At 43.7% G+C, this 19322-nt stretch overlaps 1 protein-coding gene across 3 annotated transcripts in view; it reads right to left on the bottom strand.

Annotated features, from left to right (window-relative positions):
- Positions 1 to 19322, bottom strand: part of LOC137520871 (FRAS1-related extracellular matrix protein 1-like) — a 288103-nt gene that overhangs the window by 29350 nt on the left and 239431 nt on the right. For all 3 annotated transcript variants that reach the window (XM_068239387.1, XM_068239388.1, XM_068239386.1), the window contains 2 exons: positions 17488 to 17560; positions 621 to 770 (listed from right to left, as the gene is read on the bottom strand). In XM_068239387.1, the coding sequence (XP_068095488.1) occupies positions 621 to 770; positions 17488 to 17560 (223 nt within the window). The remainder of the gene's footprint in view (positions 1 to 620; positions 771 to 17487; positions 17561 to 19322) is intronic.

Genomic DNA, 19322 nt, shown 5'->3' with positions numbered 1-19322 from the left:
AGAGATCACCTGCCAGTACTTAAGATGTTGCATCCTGTGGCACATTTCACTGATTGGGCCTGATGAACTAAAGTACAATAAAGTTGATGTATGTAGGAAGCGCATGGCAGTTTTAGGGTTACTAGTACAAGGAGTACACCTGAAGGTAACTCATTGGCGGCACTTGTGTCACCGTGGAAAGGCGCTAGTTTCTATGGTAACGTGTTTGTTAACCTGGTAACACGCATTGGACTAATGGATTACCAGCTCCCCCTGTGCTAGTAATGGTAAAATAGCTGTATGTTCCCTGCCCACGGCAACTTTTCCCGTACTTTAGTTCATCAGGCCCTTTGTTCTTTATTTTCAATGCATGACATTTTATGCATATTCCATGCTATACATTGCGATAGGTGCACAAAGGTGCACTTTCTTTTTTCATTATACAGTATATACCCAACAATCCACCTTACAGTATTCCCATATTATAGGAAAACTGTTTAAATCAATGTGACCTATCACATCACATCATAATATATAATAACAGATGTATTTTTTAGTATAAAAGAAGTCAAATCATAATGGGTCAACTAAACTGCCAGAGAAATAATTTTTATCACATGTGTAAATAGTTATTACCCTACCTTCTCTGGGATCCACAATTTCCACCGTGGCCTCTTTGTTCTTTCCCAGAATTCCATTCTTTGGGGTACCTAATATTATTTTCATAAGCTCGTTATTTTCCTCCAGGCCATCATTTTTTAGGTAAATATTCCAGGTTTTTGTGGAAACTCCTAAATAGAAGAGAAAAAATATTAGGCTGCACTTACTGTATTTTTTGGCTATAAGACTCACTTTTTCTCCCCCAAAAGTGGGGAAAAAAAGTCACGGCGTCTTACAGTCCAAATGCAGGGAGTTCCTGACTTGTGAACGCCTGCCAATACAAACCTCCAACTCGCTGCAATGTTGGGAACTCCCTGTACTGTGCCCATGCAGAGGAGGACACAGGGGGGCAAATAGGGGACACAGGAAGACTCAAAGCGGCATGCAGGAGGACATGAGGTGGACAAAAAAAGGCATAGCGGAGGACAGAGGTGGACACATGGGGGACACAGGAGGATACAAAGGGGACAGAGGAGGACACAGGGAGACACAAGAGGTACAAGGGGGCATGAGGTACACAGGGGGCATAATCCACAAGATGCCTCTTCACCATGATTGCACCAGGTTTAGTATATATTTTTCTCCCCCTGGTTTTTGTCCTCTAAACCTAGGTGCGTCTTATGGTCAGGAGCGTCTTATAGTCCGAAAAATACGGTAATTCCTTATAATACTCAGATGTCTGCTCATAGCAAAAACAACAAAAATAGAGATAATTAGTTTATTCTGGCAGAAATTCTCCTCAAGGAGAATTAATGGAAAAGGATGTGATTGATTTGCTCAAATGGCTGATTAGTAGTTCTAGGATTGGCTGGCCCCAGTCATGTGACCATGTTTCAGTTGTTCTTTCTGTTTCCGTCTACAGAAGAAGCAAAAATAAGACATGTTTACATGATCCTGACCAGTCAGTAAGAGACTTGATTCTTGAATAACCCTTGCCTGCTGCCTGGACCGACCTCTGCCTTGTTTCTTGGAATAAGCCTTGCCTGCTGCCTGGACTGACCATTGCTAAGTTACTGGACACTCTAAGTAAGCTTGAACTAATCCTTGCATATTGAATAACCTTGCATGTGATCCTCGCATGAACTCTCTCCTTGCTTGGAACATTCACTGCCTGTTGAATAACGTTGCATGTGGACTTGCATGAACTGAGAGTGATTACTGATCACATAATCTAATAAATCACATGCATGCCCATACATTCTCCTTATGGAGAATTGCTATCATTGCTACATTGAATTGGTGTGACATCATTCTCAACAACAACAAAAAAGTTTATTTTAATGGTGTTACCTTGCTTTTCTATAGAGTCAAGTAATATTTTACAGGAGTTAAATCATTTTTCATTAAATATTAGTTATATTTTACAGGAATTAAATCACTTTTCTATAAGTATGCTATGTCATCACTTTTCTATAAGTATGCTATTTCACTTACTGGTATATCATTACTATTCTACAACAATACATATTTTGCAGACCTTCACCGATTTTCTATTGTGTGTTACTGCTGTCGGGTTTTTATATTAGAATAACTTTTTGCACCCACTGACACTGTAGTCCTCAATCCTTCACACAGTACAGCTAAGCCATTGTCATTCCTTCTGCCAGGTACACCACTCCTGCTGCTGGTACTCAACCAGACAATTTCAAACAGAAGAATTTGTGTCCACTTTATTTCTATGTCTGTGTATTACATGTTTTCAGGACAAGCCCTTCATCATGTGTGCCAGTGTATTATTGGGAAGATTTACCCCACCTTTTCTTTGCACTCCATTTTTCATGGCTGTTTTCACAAATAACAACACCCCCCCTCCACAAAAAAGAAGAAACATTTAACTAATCAGTTGTAATATTCCAGTGGTGACATCACACTACCTTTTCCTGTCAGGATCCCAAAGTATCCTGGAGGAGGCATGTCCCGGCAGCAAAGGGGTGTGGCAATTCTCTGTTGCTGTTTTTTGGAGGGTGGGGAATTGGTTGTTGCTGTTTTAGCAATTAGCCACACTCTCCCATTTAATGCCAGAGTTGGAGGGACAGGCCACCACTATGGATGAAAAGGTGGGGACGCCCATGATAGGGACGCTTTGTGACTGTTAAGAACCCTTTGTAGCATTAGGTGGGGGCAGATATTATCAGACAGAAGAAAATTCCTACAACTGGGTTTTCAACATAAATTCTTGCGGTCCCAGAGAAAGGAAATAAAGGACAGCAATAAGTAATTTTCTCTTGCAGACATCAATAAAAAAATTAATAGTGTATATAACTCTTCACCACTCTACAATAAAAAAAAAGGTTTATTGGAAGCTGCCTGTTAGCTATATTGGTGAGATTTACTAACTTCCTGTCAGCACAGGAAGTAAGTGAAATTTTCCCAGATGGGGACACATACAGTAGTAAAAATAATGGAGTTTTTAAACCTTTTCCACCCTCTTCAAACCTATATTCCTGGAGTTAGGCATTACTAAGTGCGACATCACTGCTCTCTAAACATGAGGTATATTATAGGGCACAGGCGTCAAACTCAAGGCTCATGGGCCGATTGCGACCCTCCTTGCCATTTTATGTGGCCCCTGAGAGCTCCAAATGTGAATTGTTGTAAGCATTAAAAGAGCAACAGTACACTGCCTTCCCATCCAGAGGTGTGTATCTGGTTGAAACATTGTCAGTTTGAAGTTGAACCCATGTGCAGCAACAACCCACGTGACCCCTCCTTGGATACAAACCTCTACATGTGGCTGGTAAAACACACCAACACACTTTTTGCCCTGGCACCCTCTCCACACCTAGTAGAGTAGCACAGAGGAGCAGTGTAATATTTAACTGCTCCAGCGATGCTTCGTGCCTCTTCTGTTCTTCTCAGCAGCTGCACGCTCTATACCTCTATACCTGGATCACGTGACATGTATTCAGAGACAGAGGTATGCAGCATAGAGAGTGTGTCTGTCGGGAAGATTAGAGGATTCCCAAAGCAGCTCTGGAGCAGGTAAATATTAAAGAGAACCCGAGGTGGGAATTACTAATACTATTGGGGCACAGAGGCTGGTTGCGCACACTAAGACCAGCCTCTGTTGCCCCATCGTGTGCCTCCATGTCCCCCCTCCGCTCCCCCGCCTCCTCCGCATCACCGCTACCCGCCCGCGTCACTTCCCTCCTATCAGCGGGAGGGAAGGGACACGGGCGGGTGCGCCGATGCGGATTAGGCGGGGGAGCGGCGCTGACAGACAGCGCTAAGGTAAACATTGTGCTGGCGACACGCTGCGTGTCGCCAGCACTGCGGGGGCTATAGCGGCGAGCAGGGGGGACATGGAGGCACACGATGGGGCAACAGAGGCTGGTCTTAGTGTGCGCAACCAGCCTCTGTGCCCCAATAGCATTAGTAATTCCCACCTCGGGTTCTCTTTAAACTGCTACTCTGTAGAAGGGGGAGGAGCAAGTTTCCAGGCTCTCTCACAGGCTATATTTATAGCGGACTTGAACTCTTGCACAGGACAGAAGGAAAACATAAAACATGCACTCTGTGCCTGTCTAATTTCCCCTCATTTGTGTCTAATCACAAGTTGTAATTTGATCTCTTCCCTGTGTCACCTAACTGCCACGGCAGATAAGTCAGATAAGCTCATTTGAAAGTACAGGATGTTAACATTATCTCTGCTTCCACGAAAGCAGGAAGTAGAAACAGTGCAGATTTATTGCAGGATTTGTATCAGCTGTAACAAAGAAATGTTTTTTCTTTAAAGGTCATTATGCTGTTGCGTATCTTTTTAGAGCAGAGAGGAAGTTTTGAGTTTATGTCCTCTTTAAGCCACTTAATATGAGACTGTTCAATTAATGCTAAAGCTGAATAAACAATTTTGCCTGTGACTTAGATTATGTTTTAAATGTTGGCGCCTTACGTGAGTTTGATACCCCTATTATAGAGGCAACCAACCAGCAGTCTCAACCAACTATCACAAATTGCCGGCAATACTCACAGTGGTGAATGCCAATTTCTTAGGCTGTTTGTGGGCTCTGCTGTTTTAAACACTGGGTTCCATGGCTTCCTCAAGGTCAATATACTTTCTATTACTGTAATTTTAGCATTTAATACAGAGTTCATGGTATGTACTGTATATAGAGTGGGATATAGTACTGCATTAACTAAGCCTAATTTTAACATTCAGTCTCGAGCCACCAGAAAGCCCACTTATCTGGCATCAGCCGATCCACGTTGGTGCCGGAACACTCTACTGTACTGCTTAGCTCCCAACTGTCCCTTTTTTGGAGGGACAGTCCCTCTTTGAGAACCAAATCCCCCTGTCCCTGTTTCTTCCGCATTTGTCCCACTTTTAGGACTCATGTACAGATTTATGTATATATACTGTATGTATTTTTCTACTGGAAAATGTGTTTAACTGACTGTAAACTCTATTCCCCTTTATTTCCAAGTTGATATATTTCTTATTTTTAAATGTGAAAATAAAGGAAAACTACTGATGATAGAAAGGACCAGTGTGGTTTGAAGGATAAAACTACCATACATCTTTTGCTTCTGATTTCTTTGCGATATGCATGACAAGAGGCGTGTTGGGGCGTGATTAGAGGAGTGGCAGGGGCGTGTCTTTAAGTGTCCCTCTTTCTTATCCCAAAATGTTGTGAGGTATGGTACGATGATGCAGAATTGACATAATTGCTCTACAGATATACATATTACTTTACAGCTGTAATGTCGCTTCCAGGGCCGGTTCTCTCATGAAGCAAGGTGAAACATTTTCATCAGGTGGCAGAGATTACAGGGGCGACATGTTTGTACTGTGTGTATACACTAACAGCATGCAGTCAGAGTAGGAGGAGAAGCAAGAGTAGAGCGAGGTAAAGAGGTTGTCATCGGGGAAAAGCAGCTTGTTGTGCATTGTGAGGAGTCTGACAGTGAGTGAGGAGGGGGGAGGCAGGAGAGCAGCAGTGTTTCATTTGACTTGCACAGCAGAAGGGAGGAGGTGGCACTGCTGTCCTGACTGAGGGGGAATGGAGTGGCTGAGTGTGAGCAATTTGTTTCTCACAGACTCACAGCCAGCCAGTGTGCTATTGTGTTGAGCTGCAGCATGTCATGTGAGAACATCAAATGAAGCAGAGTAAATTGTCAGGTTCTGTGCGATCATTCCAAATCAGGGGAGCGCATCCTCACAAGTGTGCCTCAGGAAGCAAAACGTTTACAACTACTTTTCTGCTATTGCGAACAAAAGTTTACAAAAGTGACATCATCACCATTTCCTAGACAGAAATTGTATATTTCAGGCATGACATCATCACCTTTCGAACATGACAATGGTGATTACTATTCCCAAAACTTAAGTGTGACATCACTGCTTTTTTTTTTTTTAAATGCTGTATTTCATACCCTATAGTTATTATCAGCCAACAATTCTGTTCATGAATCTATCCTGAAGAAAATCTATACAGAATCGTTTTGCATAACAAGTGGACGTAACCTGGACATGTGTCAGTTTATAAAAGAGGGCCTGGATTTAATGTTATTTCTAATGAAATGCCGGTTTGAGACGGTAACCTTTCATTGAACGCTGACCCCGGTCCAGGTTTCCTGAGATTTGATTTACTGGAACACTTTATTTTGCTGGAATTCATCAGGAGGAATAAATTAGCTCGGTACCAGTAACAGGATTATAAATTATCCTTCGGTCTGTGTGCCGAGCGCTGGGTGCTGGTAACAGGGAGAAAGGGTGGTGGGAAAATCAGCGGACAGGTCTGACTGGAGAGCACTCGGTAAGGGCTGCTCACTACATACATTCTATGAGGCAGCACATAGGGTCAACCCTTTACAAAATAGTAAATTGCCTTAAAGCAAACCTGAACCAAAAAAAACCCCTTAAGATATAATGAATTATATGTGTAGTACGGAAAATAAATAGAACATTAGTAGTAAAGAAAAGAGTCTCATATTCTTATTTTCAGTTAGTTTTTTTTAAAAAATAACATTGCATCATAGTGTCACAGTTGCAGTTGTAAAACCACACTCTGTCTTTTAACCACTTCCTGCCCCATGACGTGAAAATAAGTCTCTGCACTCCCCGCTCTACAAAATCCTAGATAACACTGTTTATTTATCTCTGAGCTGATAACAATGCTGCACAGTTGTAAAGGAATGACAGCAAACCCCTCCCTCCAACAAGTGTACAACAAACATTCCAGGAGCAGACAGATATTACAAGAGAGTAGGGTATTTACAATGTGTTACTAATACATATTAAAACAAATGAACTGTTTAAATAAACAGGAGAGACAGACTAATACAATGTGTGGGTTTAATGTTCAATAGAAGCTATTTACATTAAAGCTATAATGTATGAAAGTGGATAAATTGTGTATTTTTTTCACTTTTTTCCTTATTTTCCTTTTAAAGTACATAGAAAATAAGGTCATTAATAAAAGCAAATATCAGCCACAAAAAGCCTAATTTGTCCTGAATAAAACAATATATAGATCATTTACGGTAGTTGTGATAATTACCGTATATACCGGCCTATAAGGCAATTGGGCGTATAAGACGACCCCCCAACTTTCCAGTTAAAATATAGAGGTTGGGGTATAGTCGCCATATAAGACTACCCCAGTGTCAGCCGAAAGTCAGGCTGTGGTGAAGTTACCTAATCGTGCAGTCTTCCTGTGAATAGAAAAGTAGATTGTGCTCTGTGTTTACAGAAAAGACTTGCTGTAATAGTTTCTTGCAAGCAGCCACTCGCGCGGGTATCAGTGCAGCTTCCGGGGTCACCTGACTGGTGACGTGTGCGCTCTACTGATGAGGTTTCCGGGCTGTATTGTGGAGCGCACACGTCACCAGTCAGGTGCCCCCGGAAGTCGCACTGATACCCCCGCGAGCGGCTGCTTGCAAGAAACTATTACAGCAAGTCTTTTCTTTAAACACAGAGCACAATCTACTTTTCTATTCACAGGAAGACTGCACGATTAGGTCATTTCACCACAGCCTGACACCCGCTACCCGGCACTCCAACTACTGACACTACCTCCAGACTGATACTCGGCGTATAAGACAACCCCCCACTTTGCAGAAGTTTTTGAAGGGTTAAAAAGTCGTCTTATATGCCAGTATATATGGTATTTATAAATTTATTGCCAAATTTATTGCCAAAGTAATCAGAACTAAACTGAACTGTGAAAATGACCAAGGTAGGGAAGTGGTTAAACTGTAAAACAAAACAGGAATAATGACCCTTTGAACTTTCCTGCAGTAAAAACTTATCTGAAGCTCACATAGGATGAAAAGGCGCCCAAAGGATAATAAAACAAATTAAAATCTATCAAATAAATAAAAATAAATAAGGTTTGATGTGGCTTACCTCAATGAAGACAGATTAATATATAAATGGATAATCTTTATTAGCACTGGCAATGCGTTTTGTTCACTTCCTCAGACCAAATCAAGTGCCACGCTATGTTTAGAGCCAGGAATAGAGCGTCTTTGTTTTGAGAAATCCCCCCACTATACTATTTCTTATTCCATCTATTGAGTGTGACGTCCAGCACCATTTGGGCTCTGTCTCTGTGTTTTTTCATTTAGGGTGACAGCTCACCCTCCCCCCTTTTTATCTTATCTCAAGCTGTCTCTCACTGTTTCCTGGGTGTTTAAGTGCTTCAGAAAACAGGACTGTATTTGAATAGGTCAGAGAAGCTCAAAGATAACAACTGAATTTTTTGTAAAGTCTTCCTGTACTGGAAGACAACATGAGACTCTTTTCCTAGCTGTGCCACACACACACATTCATTAACTCATAAGTTTATTTTCTGTCTGTGATAAATTTCAGAAAGTAGATCAGGGAGAGGAAAGATTATACCATGGAAAAACACGGACTAAATCATGAATGAATGTTGTATACAAATAAGCACAGGTCCGTAATTACAATGTATTCTGCTACATGCAAAAAAATTGTGAATGTATGTGGAAAATGGTGTGTAAGAAAACGCAATCACAAACGCAGAACGATGGAAAAACGTGAATCGCGGGAGAAAACGTTCTGTCAAACGTGTTCCCTGTCTTTGGGTTGTGGGAGAAAACTAGAGCACTAAAAGTAAAGATGGATAATGAGATGAGACTTCTAGCTTGCACATTTAATGCAAATCATATGTAGCTTGGGATTGGGCCATTCACTACTTGCATGGTTAGCAACTTTGGAGCTTCATTTAGACTAAGAAAGTGAACAGAGATTCATGAAATGTGTTGTCTGTGCTTATTATACAAATTCACTATATTTATATACAGTGGGTTGCAAAAGTATTCGGCCCCCTTGAAGTTTTTCACATTTCGTCACATTACTGCCACAAACATGCATCAATTTTATTGGAATTCCACGTGAAAGACCAATACAAAGTGGTGTACATGTGAGAAGTGGATCGAAAATCATACATCATTCCAAACATTTTTTACAAATAAATAACTGCAAAGTGGGGTGTGCGTAATTATTCAGCCCCCTGAGTCAATACTTTGTAGAACCTCCTTTTGCTGCAATTACAGCTGCCAGTCTTTTAGGGTATCTCTCTACCAGCTTTGCACATCTAGGGACTGAAATCCTTGCCCATTCTACTTTGCAAAACAGCTCCAGCTCAGTCAGATTAGATGGACAGTGTTTGTGAACAGCAGTTTTCAGAGCTTGCCACAGATTCTCGATTGGATTTAGATCTGGACTTTGACTGGGCCATTCTAACACATGGATATGTTTTGTTTTAAACCATTTCATTGTTGCTCTGGCTTTATGTTTAGGGTTATTGTCCTGCTGGAAGGTGAACCTCGGCCCCAGTCTCAAGTCTTTTGCAGTCTCCAAGAGGTTTTCTTCCAAGTTTGCCCTGTATTTGGCTCCATCCATCTTCCCATCAACTCTGACCAGCTTCCCTGTCCCTGCTGAAGAGAAGCACCCCCAGAGCATGATGCTGTTCAGAGTGATGTGTCGTGTTAGTTTTCCGCCACACATAGCGTTTTGCATTTTGTCCAAAACTTTCCATTTTAGTCTCATCTGACCAGAGCACCTTCTTCCACATGGTTGCTGTGTCCCCCACATGGCTTGTGGCAAACTGTAAACGGGACTTTTTATGCTTTCTGTTAACAATGCCTTTCTTCTTGCCACTCTTCCATAAAGGCCAACTTTGTACAGTGCATGACTAATAGTTGTCCTATGGACAGAGTCTCCCACCTGAGCTGTAGATCTCTGCAGCTCGTCCAGAGTCACCATGGGCCTTTTGACTGCATTTCTGATCAGCGCTCTCCTTGTTCGGCCTGTGAGTTTAGGTGGATGGCCTTGTCTTGGTAGGTGTACAGTTGTGCCATACTCCTTCCATTTCTGAATGATCACTTAAACAGTGCTCCGTGGGATGTTCAAGGCTTTGGAAATCTTTTTGTAGCCTAAGCCTGCTTTAAATTTCTCAATAACTTGATTCCTGACCTGTCTTGTGTGTTCTTTGGACTTCACGGTGTTGTTGCTCCCAATATTTTCTTAGATAACCTCTGAGGCCCTCACAGAGCAGCTGTATTTGTACTGACATTAGATTACACACAGGTGCACTCTATTTAGTCATTAGCACTCATCAGGCAATGTCTATGGGCAGCTGACTGCACTCAGATCAAAGGGGGCAGAATAATTATGCACACCCCACTTTGCAGTTATTTATTTGTAAAAAATGTTTGGAATCATGTATGATTTTCGTTCCACTTCTCATGTGTACATCACTTTGTGTTGGTCTTTCATGTGGAATTCCAATAAAATTGATTCATGTTTGTGGAAGTAATATTACAAAATGTGGAAAACTTCAAGGGGGCCGAATACTTTTGCAACCCACTGTAATTTATCGTTATTGAGGTAAGCCACCTCCTCCTTTTTCTCTTTCATTTGTTTTTAACTCAGTTTTATACACTCCAGCTCCGAGCTGCATATTCTGTGGAGACAGGAGAAAATTGGAATTGATGTCCAAGTGTAGGGACATCAAACTTACTTTACATACTTCAACTGAGCAAGTGAATTTTTTGGATACTATGGTTAGTATCCGAGATGGTAAACTGGTTACAGATCTCTATACCAAGCCCACGGATGTAAACTCCCTCTTACACTTTGGGAGTTTCCATCCGTGGGCCACTAGGAGATCTGTCCCAGTGGGGCAATTTCAAAGGGTGCGGAGGATAGTTGGGGAGGAGGTTATATCACAGAGATTTGATGAGATACAGACTAAATTTGTGCACAGAGGTTATCCAGATGAGGTGGTACGGGTTGCTCGTAGTAGAGCGATGGAAGGTGGAGAAAATAAGATGAGACATCGGGATGTTAGTAAGAGGTTACCTTTTGTGACTAAATACAACACTGAAAGTGATAGTATAGCTAGGATCATTAAACGCCACTGGTATCTCCTTACAGATAGTTTTCCTGAGATTGAACAATTTCGCCATCCTCCTATCATCTCTTACAAAAGAGCGCCAAATTTGAGAGACCAATTGGTCCGCGCTGATATGAGATGTGATGGAGCTGGTCAGTCAACATCAAGATCTAATCGCATGGGTACATTTCCGTGTATGCATTGTGTACACTGTTCTTCTGTTATCAAGGGCCAATTTATTATGCATCCTCATTCGGGTGTTAAATTTAAGATACGTGATTGTTTCACATGTGATTCTACATAGGTTGTTTATGCATTAAAATGTCTATGTGGCCTGTTGTATATTGGCCAGACGACACAAAAAATGAAAAAAAGATTATCTTCACATAAACATGCGATTAGAGAATTTGTGACTGACCAGGCAGTTGCTTTCCATTTCCAACAGGCTGGCCACCAGGCCAGTCAGTTGAGATATAGGATTATAGAACATGTGGCACCTCTAAGGAGAGGTGGAGATAGGGTTAAGAGGCTGCTATACAGGGAGGCATACTGGATCAAGAAACTTGATACTATGGAGCCCCGTGGCTTAAATCGTGAGCTGGACTCACAGGCGTCCGAGCCATTAGGCAGCTATAAATTTTCGCCTAAGGCGACAGGAAGAGGCAAGGGCGCTTCTGCACTGAGTAGTGAGAGAAGAAATGCCTCTCAGCTGACTCAGGTGTCAGTTTACACAGCAGCAGCGGGGCTGACTGGACTTCAGCTCAATGATTCAAAGAACCACAGTAATGAATGAGTCAGTGAGAGAAGGCACTCATCCTAGTCAGGGATCCGAGGAGTACAGCATCATCAGCTCCTGAGTCCAACTCCTGAGAATTCAGTCCCTCTCTCTCTGCTACTGCTAACTGCGTGGATGTAGAGACTGTGTAGCAGCCAGGCATTGACTTCCCCCCAGGCCGCCTTTCATTCAATGATTTAGGGTTGGTCCTGTGTCTGCTGTATTCAGGTTTGTTGATGTAAGGCAATGTAAAATACTAGGCTAGCTGATAAAAGTGCAATTAGAGGGCAGGCTAGCTGGTAAATATACACAGCATGATGTAGAACTCGTCTGGAGGGTCAGTGGGAAAAAATCTGTCTGGTCTCTCTCCATTGTTATAATGACTGCATGTGCAGATAAGGTCTTAAACAGGTTGAAAAGTTTTGACAGTCCCTAGACTCCAGGAGGGCTGCTTGCTGACTTGTGTAAGAGATTGGCAGGGACAGCAGTCCTATTACCAGCAACTAGTCTCTGTGTAATGTGGGACTGCAATACAGATAAACTGCTCCATCTCAGGCTATTCTCAGTCTCACTCCACTCCTCCTATCTCTGTATGTGTATAGTGTATGTCTACTGTGTGCTGTGTACAGTGTGCTCTGTGTGTGTGTGTGTGTGTGTGTGTGTGTGTGTGTGTTCTGTGTGCAGTGTGTGTACTGTGTGTGTGTGTGTATGTTGTGTGCAGTGTGTGTACTGTGTGTGTGTGTGTGTGTGTGTGTGTGTACTGTGCTGTGCGTGTCTAAAGTGTGTGTGTGTGTGTGTGTGTACTGTGTATAGTGTGTATGTTGTGTGCAGTGTGTGTACTGTGTGTGTGTGTGTATGTTGTGTGCAGTGTGTGTACTGTGTGTGTGTGTATAGTGTGTGTACTGTGCTGTGCATGTCTAGTGTGTGTGTGTGTGTGTGTGTGTGTGTGTGTGTGTGTACTGTGTATAGTGTGTATGTTGTGTGCAGTGTGTGTACTGTGTGTGTGTGTGTATGTTGTGTGCAGTGTGTGTACTGTGTGTGTGTGTGTGTGTGTGTGTGTATAGTGTGTGTACTGTGCTGTGCATGTCTAGTGTGTGTGTGTGTGTGTGTGTGTGTGTGTGTGTGTACTGTGTATAGTGTGTATGTTGTGTGCAGTGTGTGTACTGTGTGTGTGTGTGTGTGTGTACACTGTGTGTGTGTGTGTATAGTGTGTGTGTGTGTACTGTGTGTGGTGTGTGTGAGTGCATGCCGCAATAAGTATATTTTATGGTGAAACGCTGCTGCATTATGATTTTCGGGGGTCTTGGGGGTGGGGTTCACCACAGGAGTGGTGTTCACCATGAGGGGTGCGGGGTATGGGACTGGGGGCAATCACGGGGGGGGGGGGGGGGGGGGTTCCACAGGATTTCTCGCCTGGAGTGACAAAATGGCTAGAGACGCCCCTGGCTGGACTTGTTACCATTTATTTAATAATTATCATTATATTGTTTATCTTGGTCTTTTCCCTCCCTGTGTGACAGCCTCTATAATGATTCATATTGTGTGTTGTTGTGGATATCATCTGGAGGATATCTCTTGTGTTATAGTATGATAACATTTCAATTTTCAGCCTAGCACCTCTTCTGAAGTGTCCCTGCTAGATGACTTGCTTTGCGAATCAGCCAATGTGCTTTTCTACATGCTGTGTATTTTACACAGCGTGTGGATGTGTTTACTTTGTTGCGGAGCTTCCTATTGGCTGGCGTCATAGAGGCTCGTCTCCCCTTACATCGCTATGGAGAGCGGCGATACTACGCCGCTCCCACTAGCTGTAGCCAAGGCAACGCGGGAGGCGGCGCTTTGGCTCCGCCTACTCCGCGTCACGCAGGCCAGTTCCCCGTCAGGTCCGCCAGGCAGGCGGCCTGCTGGGAGAAACGGTCATGCGTTCCTTGGCACAGAGAGGCGCCCCTGCTGCCACCCGATAGGTAAGAGTGGGAGAAGGGGGCAGTCATACATTCGAACTAGCCTATAGTGATTAACCAGTGAAGTTTCCCATCAGGTCCGCTCTGAGGACGGACCATATGATTGGTTTGTTTAAATGAGTAATCTTATGTGATTGGCTATTGTTCTCTTATGATGTGTATATAAACCTGTATGTTTGTCAGTGTGAAACTTGAAGGCGTACAGCTTAGCTTGATAAAGGGGTGGCTGCCCTGAAACGTTGTGATGACAGCTGATTACTGCCAATAAAAAGAGCTGAAACTTTATATAGATGGTGCCGGTCTCATCTCTACAATTTGATTACTGAGCCAATGTGCAGCTGGCTCTACCGTGGCACATCGCAGACGCTCACTGAGGAAGTGATCCACTACCACTTTCGTGGAGACAGGAGAAGAAACAGGAGGCTTTCTGCTCCAAGTTAGAAAAAGCAGCCAGCCAAATTAATCCAACCCGACCAACTGCTCTTTACCTGAGCTATGATGGGTTGAGAAGATGGGGAAAGTCTAATTAAGAAGAGCAGTATTATCCACAACGCAATTTAGGCTATTGGGTGTCAAGGGGCTCAGTTGCCACCTTGCTTACCTCACTCCCATCTCAACTTACCAAGAATACTGTCAGGGGCCCCATTTCATGTTTATTTTTCTCAGAGTAAAGGTAACCAAACCACACACACAATTCGATAAAAACAATCGTTTGTACCAAAAAAAAAAAAAAGAAAAACTTCTTGTTTTTTTTCTATATAATTTGATTGGGAGTGGTGGATTTTTCTCATCAATTTTTATGAAAATTGAATGGTGTATGATTCTTTCTTAATTTGTTAATGTATACACTAGGGGTGGGACGACGAATCCTACGAATCCCTCGAATATTAGGAAATATTCGAGATTCGTGGATTCGAATCCCGACGCCATTTTCCACTACACGAATCCGCCGAATCCCGACGCTGCATCGCCGCGCATCCGCCGCTCGCACTCGTCCTCCTCCGACCCCCCCGCGCCTCCTCCGCCCGCCCGCATACTGTAACAACTCACCTATCCATAGCGGAGCGCAGAGCGGCAGACCTCTCGCTGACTTCCTGGTTCCCCCTAGTGACCGGCTCTTACAATGACGTCATCAGTAAGAGCTGGTCCGGCCACTAGAGGGAACAGGGAAGTAACGAAGAGGTCTGCCACTCTGCGCTTCACGGGAAAGGTGAGTTGATTCTTATGCAGGGGTGAGCGGAGGAGGCACGGGGACGGAGGGGGCCGTGGGGGGGGTTGGCAGTAAGCGGAGGAGGCACGGGGGGGGGGGGGATTCTACCTACCGGACACTATCCTTACCTACCTACCTACAGGCCGCTATACCTACCTACAGGCCCCTATACCTACCTGAAGGCCCCCTATACGTACCTACCTACCTAAAGGCCCCTATACCTACCTAAAGGCCCCTATACCTACCTAAAGGCCCCTATACCTACCTAAAGGCCCCTATACCTACCTAAAGGCCCCTATACCTACCTACCTACCTAAAGGCCACTATACATACCTACCTACCGGCCACTATACCTACCTACAGGCCTCAATACCTACCTATCCACCTACCTACAGGCCCCCTATACGTAGCTACCTACCTAAAGGCACCTATACCTACCTACCTACCTACCTACCTACCTACCTACCGGACACTATACCTACCTACCTACAGGCAACTATCCTTACCTACCTACCTACAGGCCGCTATACCTACCTACCTACCTACAGGCCGCTATACCCACCTACCTACAGGCCCCTATACCTACCTAAAGGCCCCCTATACCTACCTAAAGGCCCCCTATACGTACCTACCTACCTAAAGGCCTCTATACCTACCTAAAGGCCCCTATACCTACCTAAAGGCCCCTATACCTACCTACCTACCTACCTACAGGCCACTATACCTACCTACAGGCCTCAATACCTACCTACCCACCTACCTACAGGCCCCCTATACGTACCTACCTACCTAAAGGCACCTATACCTGCCTACCTACATACCTACCTATACTTAAGTCCCTATACCCTGCTACCTATACTGAAGGTCCCTTTACCTACCTACCTAAAGGCCCCTATACCTACCTACATACCTACCTATAATTAAGGCCCTATACCCTGCTACCTATACTGAAGGTCCCTTTACCTACCTACCTACCTAAAGGCCCCTATACCTACCACCTACCTATACTTAAGGCCCTATACCCTGCTACCTATACTGAAGGTCCCTTTACCTACCTACCTACCTACCTACCTATACTGAAGGCACATGTACCTTACTACCTATACTGAAGGCCCCTATACCTAGCTTCCTACCTATACTGAAGGCACATATACCCTGCTACCTATACTGAAGGCACATATACCCTGCTACCTATACTGAAGGCCCCTATACCTAGTTACCTACCAATACTGAAAGCACATGTACTGTGCTACCTATACTGAAGGCCCCTATACCTTGCTACCGATACTGAAGACACATGTACCTTGCTACCGATACTGAAGGCCTCTATACCCTGCTACCTACCTATACTGAAGGCACATATACCCTGCTACCTTAACTGAAGGCCCATATACCCTGCTACCTATACTGAAGGCCCATATACCCTGCTACCTATACTGCAGGCCCCTATACCTTGCTACCTATACTGAAAGCTACCAATATTGAAGGCACCCATACCTAGCTAGCTATACTGAAGGCACCTTTACCTCGCTACCTATGCCTGGGTACCTATACTGCGGGCAACTATACCACGGATCGCACAATTCTTATGTGCAGGATTCGTTAGATTCGGGATTCGAAAGGTTCGAGATATTCGAGAACCTTTTCCGATTCGGATTCGTATTCGAAAAAATTGTGGATTCGTCCCATCCCTAGTATCCCAAGCACATTTTTTTCAGATTTTTTTTTTTTTTTATAATTAGAAAAACTGATTCTAATTCTTGAATTGAAACAAAATTGAAAACATTGCTTCCTGGCAGGGTTCAGCTTTATGTACAGTTGTTCCTGTGCATTTAAATCACTTGGCTGTTTTTGTATTCAGCCATTATACACATGTTTACATAAAATGTTGGTGTTACTATGTACCCCATTAAGACATGGTGAGGAAGAACCACTAGGATTTTTTTTCCCAACTCAGCTGTTGTAGTTATACCCAACCACCTGATACAAGCTTCACCGGTACCCTCTTAGGTTAGGTAGTTATTTTGCATCATTGTTGGTTAATCAATTTATTTATAATATACTTACTTTATTCGTTAATTCCAAAATACCATTATTCAGTTCATTACCTTACTCTCACCTGCACCTAGATTCGTACATCCATTCTACTTTCGCACCTACATCCACTCCTGACCATACCAAGCACCCATCCAATTGCTCCCATAATGACATACTGACTCCTCTGCTGCGCTAACAGCTATAGTCTTTTTCCAACACTCTCTCCTTACAGTGCTAAGTAGCATCATTACTTCTTAATAGGTTATCCCAGGCTATTTTTAGAACCGCTAGGATTTTTAATCGCCAAAAGGAACCAGAAATCCCTCCAACCACTACAAGAGTTTCCAAAAACAAAAGGCATTTGCATACTTACTGTCCTGAAATAATGCATAAGAACAACTTCTTTTTCTTCTTCTTCATATGAAGAACACTTGCAAATGCCTTCTTATTTAGGTACATAAAATACTGTAAGTTGATGAAATTAATGTATAGGAGACTCACCTGGATCAAACTGGACGAGGCTCGCACTACTGTGGGTGAAATCCAGACCTCGTCTTGCTGATATTTCTTCAACCTTTTAAAAGAAGTATCTTGCTTATGATAGCTAATTCACAATTTAACTAATTAAGGGTGTTTAATACTATCACCACTGTTTGACTGAGTGTTTACATGACCCACTTTTTTGTGGCACAACAACACAGAAACAATGCAATACACAAAACAAGGACTAGAGAAAAACATATAAGCAGCCTGATCCAATTCACGTTTTTTCCCCCAAGTTTTTTCCTAGGAGAGAACTTTTTTATCTTCTGTTCAAAATAGTTTTTCAGCACTCTGCAAATGAAACAGTACCAAAAAATAGGTGAAAAAATACTATCAAAATTATTCTGAGTATTTTCTTGAGTGCTGGTGGCTTAAAAGAATACTTAAGAGAACCTGAGATGAGCATGAAAAAAATTCATACATACTCGGGGTTTCCTCCAGCCCCATTTGGCCTGATCCGTCCCTCGCTGTCCTCTTCCTCCTGGATCCTCCGTTATCACTCTTGGTAACTTCGGCCAGTGGGCGCAGGTGCAGGTACATTTCAGGTACACTTTAGCGAAAGTTAAAAATTATTTTAACTTATCTGGGGCTTTCTCCCCTGGACTTGTCCTGTGCCCACAACAATTCTCAGCGACCGGCCAGGTTTGCGTCAGGTTGCCGCTGCTGGCTGGAGAGGACCAGGACGACGTTGTGGGCGCGCGATGAGTCCAGGACGCTGGAAGAAGCCACAGGTAAGCTAAAATAATTTTTTATTTTTGCTTAAAGGACTTACGAGTCCAAATAAAAAAAAGTTAAGTACCTGAATTAAATTTCAATGCACGGAGGACGCCATCCGCGCCCTCCGTGCCGCTCCGGCGGGTCCCTGCAGTGAAATAGTCCCCCCCAGGCCGCTCCCGACCCCACAGCCCAGGTCGGGCTCTCCTGCCTTCACTAAAATGGCCACCGGAGCTGGCCGCGGCTGCGCAGGCCACATACACGTGAGTCCGGCTGCGCAGCTCTAGGGCTTCCCCTCCGAATACACGCTACAGGAAACAGTCTGTAGCGTGGATCGGGGGGAGGCCCTAGAGCTGCACAGCCGCACTCGCGTCTTTGCGGACTGCGCAGCCACGGCCAGCTCCGGCGGCCATTTTAGTGGAGGCAGGATAGCCCGACCTGGGCTGTGGTGTCAGGAGCGGCTCGGGGGAGGGGTTTACTGAACTGCGGGGACCCGGTGGAACTGCACAGAGCGCGCGGATGGCGTCCTTCGTGCATTCAAATTTAATTCAAGGACTTAACTTTTTTTTTTTATTTGGACTCGTAAGTCCTTTAAGTATTCCTTTAAAGGGCATTGTATTGATAATATATGAAAATATCACCTAGGCAAAACTTAGTAGAAAAACTGAATTGGATCAGGCCCAGTAACTGTAATGGAAGAGAAAGTCATAGCAACTGCAACAAATAATTCTATCTTCTGTTAGGTGTTTTTTTTTTAATCAAGTTGCCCCCCAAAAAGTCAAAGCTATTTGATCGTTCTCTGTTAGGGATGATTAAAATATTCTCGTAACATGCAAATTGAAACTGAGACTATCAACGTAACAGCGGGAAACAGCGCTGGAGATTTGGGCACCGCCATAGGCCATAATGTGCATCACTGCTATAGCAGTGCTCAGAAAATAATTTGGGCGCCGTCAAAGGACGGCACCCAAATTACTTTAAAAACAGCGTTATGCAGCTGCCAGCAGCCGAACGACGTCTTTCCCCTGAGTCCATAGCGGCCTGAGGGGGAATAGTAATTAATGTCGCCATGACTCTTG

The sequence above is a fragment of the Hyperolius riggenbachi genome, chromosome 6, assembly GCF_040937935.1.
Source record: "Hyperolius riggenbachi isolate aHypRig1 chromosome 6, aHypRig1.pri, whole genome shotgun sequence".
NCBI classification, from domain to species: Eukaryota; Metazoa; Chordata; class Amphibia; order Anura; family Hyperoliidae; genus Hyperolius; species Hyperolius riggenbachi.
Note: the sequence above shows the minus strand (reverse complement) of the source record. Positions and strands in the feature narration are given on the sequence as shown.